General features: G+C 41.3%; 1 protein-coding gene across 1 annotated transcript in view; it reads left to right on the forward strand.

Moving 5' to 3' along the window:
* Positions 1-5000, forward strand: part of LOC308368150 (uncharacterized protein) — a gene marked incomplete at both ends in the record, with an annotated part of 41120 nt that overhangs the window by 25711 nt on the left and 10409 nt on the right. Inside the window, one exon of the mRNA XM_080842242.1 lies at positions 449-514. Coding sequence (XP_080698368.1) covers positions 449-514 — 66 coding nt within the window. The remainder of the gene's footprint in view (positions 1-448; positions 515-5000) is intronic.

The following is a 5000-nucleotide window of genomic DNA, read 5'->3' on the forward strand; positions in this document are numbered from 1 at the left end:
CTTGTTTGTGTTCTTCACTTCAGTGTCACCATTTGGTGCTGACTGAGGTAAGTCTGTGTCTCCCTGTGATGAATGAAGGATGATGCGGCTCAACACATTAACAATTGTGTTTGTATGTCACCACACGGTGCTGAGTGAGGTAAGTCTGTGTCTCCCTGTGATGAATGAAGGATGATGCGTCTCAACACATTAACAATTGTGTTTGTGTGTGTCACCACATGGTGCTGAGTGAGGCAAGTCTGTGTTTGTAGGGATAGGCGCGCTCTACTTCAAAAAAATATAAATGCGTTTTCGGGTGCAAGTAAAAGAATGTTAACTATGAGTAGAATAAAAACCGCACTCTCAAGCTTTTCTCATTAATAATAAGACCAGTTTAGCAAGTCTGTGTTTCCCTGTGATGAATGAAGGATGATGCGGCTCAAAACTTTAATAATCGTTTGTCTTCTAGGGTGAAGTTCCAGACCCTCACAAAGGAGAGTCCAGCAGCAGCCTCCACTAGTACCTATGTGGTGAGGTAAAACAGCCCAAACAAGGCCAAGTGAAAGTGACATATTGGCTTCTAGAGCCATCCAGGTAAAAAAGGGAGATCCGTACACCTGAAATATAAGCCATCTGAGCCATCTGTCTACATGCTGATGGACACTGTTGGATGAATCGCCAGCCACAAGATTGATCCATATGCATGCTGATAATCATTTAACAAATGCATGCTTGCTAAAATTGCTTGCTAAAATTACTTGAGTCATGTTTATGACTTATATAATCTATGCTTGCTGAAAACTGCTTTAATAGTGAAAAGTGCTTTCGTGTGAACACCTGATTTAGAACAATGTATCTGTTCAAGTGAAGTGAAGTACAGTGTGCGTCTGTGTGTATTTTGGTCAGTGCATATGATATTTTTGAGGTACAGTTTGTGTGTGTGCGCTTGTGTGTGTGTGTGTAATCTAAGGTCATTAGTGAGTATATTGTTGTATTGTTGTAATAGCTGTGTGTTTTGAGTGTTACAGTGTAATGAGTGGAGAACGGGGTGTGTGTCAGTACTGCTGTGTGTGTGTGTGTGTTTATAGGGCACACTTTTTGTTTACGTTTGTATGCAGTGTCCTCTGTGGAGTGAAGTCTGGTATGTGTGATGAACCCAGTGATGGGTCAATTGTGTGTGTGTGTGTGTGTGTGTGTGATGCAGGAGTTCAGCATCTCTCAGACGTACTGAATCCCCACTGCAAATCGGAGCCGCTAATATGAGTGTGAAAATATTAATAATTGTTTTTCCATTTCATTATGGAAGTACATTGAGCATAAATACCTAAGATTAACTAATTCATTTTTGAACACACTTTTGTATAAGCATGTTCTTGTAGCAGGCCTTGCGCACCACCTTTTGAGCAAATTCACTGTTCCGAGAATCTTTCCTACACCATATTTGTATTGACCAGCAGTTTCCCTAGAGTGCATTTGAAGCTTCGAGTAATGAACCACTGGCATGAAAGCTCGAAGGTTTCATGAAGCTTCATTTTCGCGACTAAATACGAGCTAAAACAATTGTACACAAATTAGAACAGAGCAGACAGAAACAATGGTTTATAATATATGGTGGAGAAAGGATGGGGCGCAAAAAGGGTAACTTAAACTTTCACAGAAAGAGAGGAAAATGTTTATTTATTTGGCCGTCCACCCGGCTCCTGCCTCCCCGCCGTCCTTGCCCTGGACCCCTCCACCCACCCTATGTGGACTTTTTTTTTTTGGTTGACTTTGGGCCGTCTGGGATCCGGCCCTTAGAGGGGGGGTACTGTCACGATCATGGCAGCCATTGCCACTATTTGGCGACCTCTTGTGGCAAAGGGACCTTTTCATGGTTCAGTGTTTTTCTGTGTTTGTTGTGTCCACATGTTCTTTTGTTGTGCTTGTGTGCCCTCACCTGTAACCCATTGGGTGCCCTCACCTGTTACCTATTGTGTGCCCTCACCTGTTACCTATTGTGTGCCCTCACCTGTTTCCAATTGTGTGCCCTCGCTGGTTTCCCTCTGTGTGTCCTCACCTGTCATGTATTGCCACTTCCCTTGATTAGCCAGGAGATAAATACCTGGCTAGTTTCCCTGCCCTTTGTCGTGTCGTTGGGTTGTTTTTGTGCAACTGTGTTTGTTTGCTACAAGGCATGCAGCCCTCTCCCGCACTCCCAGGTGCCTCTAGCTCTAGCTAGTTTCCGGCTGGTGTCTTGCCCAGGTTTTTAAGCCTTTTTGCTCGCTGCGGTTCTCAGGCCGCTTTTGTTTCTCGAAGCCTTCAACAGGTAGCTATTGTCAGGTCCGCCTGAGAGCTACAGTTTTGTAACCTTTTTAGTTTTTGGCCCTGTTTATGATCTTTTGTGTTTTGGAAGTACCACTGCTGTTGCAAAATAATAGCGCACTGGTTTAAGAGCTGGTTCCCCAAACCCAGCAGCTCGGGTTCAATCCCAGAGGAAACCCTGACAGAAAATCCTTTTCAAAAAATGTTGAGTGGTCGCAGTCCTCTTAACCTGGCTTAACAGGCGTCTGTTATCCACTCCTTGGTAGCTCAAGCCAGTCCGTTTTCAGCTCCTTCTGGTTGAGTTTAAATGATTATGATTGTCTGACTCAGGGTGAGGAGGAGTTCATGGATGAGGAAAACTCCCACAGCCATGATTTCTTGACAGATAGTTCTGAGTGACCCAAATTCCATTCGTGAAGCTCCTGAGAAGCTCCTGATCCATGGTCAAGAACGGCATACTCTCCATTTTCGTATTACCAGTGTATAGACACACCCTTACCATTTTGGACATACAACTTAATCCTCCTGGCAGTATCCAGGTAGTATGTTACCGGCTGACTGGTCTTCGGGTGCTTCTCCGGTCTGGTGTTCCCCTCATGCAGCACCTCCAGATTTGTCTACTACGCTGCTTGCTGATCCCTTCCACCAAACTAGCACCATTTCCCTGTCTTGATCGTTATGGTCCTTTGACAGCGGTTTGAATGCTGTGCACTGGTTATAAAAGTGCTGGATGTTGTCTCAGAATTGGCAGTTTGTCTGTCATGTGTGTGTTTGTGAGTGTCTGTGTGTGTGTGCGTGTGTGTCTCTGTGTCTGTGTCTGTGTGTGTCTGTGTGTCTGTGTCTGTCTGTGTCTGTGTCTGTGTCTGTGTCGTCTGTGTCGTCTGTGTCTGTGTCTGTGTCTGTGTCTGTGTCTGTGTCTGTATCTGTGTCTTTGTCTTTTGTTTATCACCAATTTTCCATAGATGAAATGTCAGGTTTATGTTTATCATTTGCATGTACTTGTTTAGAGGAAATTGTTTGAGAAGCTGAAAAACTACATGAAACATGGAATTAGTCCATTTCAAAAGTAAGTGAACCCCCAGCTGAATTGATAAAGTCAAGCAGGTAACAGATTCAGTGAAACTTATTTGGGTGAATAATTAGTTACCTGCTTGACTTTGCAAATTCAGCTGGGGGTTCACTTACTTTTGAAATGGACTAATTCCATGTTTCATGTAGTCTTTTGGCTACTGAAACAATTCCCTCTAAAAAAAGTACATGCAAATGATAAACATAAACCTGACATTCCTTCTATGAAAAATTGGTGATGAAAAAAATGAAAAATCATGGTAAAACAACAGAAAACTCCTAAGTGGTCAAGGGGTTCACATACTTTAAAGTGGCACTGTATATATCTCTGCATTGGGTGGCTGTGAATTATAGTCCTATAGTTCAAGAGCTTCTTGGGTGATATAAATTTCTTTCAGATGAACTCAACCCTGAGGAGCCCCTACTTGAAAACACTTACAGTACAAGAGGAGGATGGATCTCTTAATCTGAGCTCTGGTCTCTCTCAGATAGACTTTAAACTGAGCTCCTCTGTCTCTGAGATTAATTTTAATCTGAGCTCCAGTCTCTCAGATAAACTTTAACCTGAGCTCAGGTATCTTTCAGATACATTTTTTTCTTGCAAATGTAATCTTTTCTTACAATCAGTCATGTGACAAATGTGGTGTGTTGTACATTCCTATATCTGTACGTTTATTGATGTCATTATTTTCTTTCTGTTGATTGATCAACTCACAATGTCTTCTCTGCAATACATTTGCTGTTGAATGGTTGTAATTAGTGCTCTCAGTTAAACGAGTTTTTAACGGCGTTTACGCAAAACCATTTTAACGCCGCCAATTTTTTAATTGCGCGATGTTGTAAAAAAATTTTTTTAAATATTTTTGCCCTCTCAAACTGTGTAGTAGGCTAGCGTTACGTTTGAGTGAATGGTGAGCGTGATACGGCCAACTGGATGATAAAAAGCTTCTGAATAGAAAGTTTCCCTTTTTAGAAGTTGTGTTGTGCAAATGAAGCGAGCTTCAATGTTGTCTGAAAATGTCAACAGGCAGCTGGCTGAAAGCACAGAAGTAGTAGGCTTACCATTTATTGGTAACCTAACTGTTACGGTTCATTGTTTTGAAATAAGACGCCTGACTTCTATGTTCACAGCAAACTTGAAAAAAAGAAAATATTAAGCCATGGTTTAACTGCACTATAGGCTGAGTCCTTGTTTATCTGAAATGTACACTTTATAATTGCATTTTGTACCGCCCTGTTTGGCAATGTTGTTTTTCAATAAAATAAAACATTGCATAAAGCAAGCCAATCCACTTTTCCATGTTGATAAGAGCATTAAAATAAAATTAAAATAATGGAAAAAAATAATTGAAGAGACATTTAGAATAGATAAAAAAAATTGCGATTAATCGCAATTCATGCAAAAAGAGCAATATGGGTCAGGGGCAAATCCCATCTGATGTCTTATTCTTGGCATTACATATGCCCTATGGCAGGATTTCAAATGTATATATCTATGATTTGGATTTTTATGAGGCAACAGAGTCCCAAATGGCTTCCCAGTCTAATTTTGTTCCAAATCTGTTATGTCTCTATCCCAGGCTTTCCATCCTGGTGAGGGTGTATTTGTTTGGAAGTTGAATCTATTATAGAGGTATGACACTATTTGCTTT

The sequence above is a fragment of the Sprattus sprattus genome (genome assembly GCF_963457725.1).
Source record: "Sprattus sprattus genome assembly, chromosome: 1".
In the NCBI taxonomy this organism is placed as follows: Eukaryota; Metazoa; Chordata; class Actinopteri; order Clupeiformes; family Clupeidae; genus Sprattus; species Sprattus sprattus.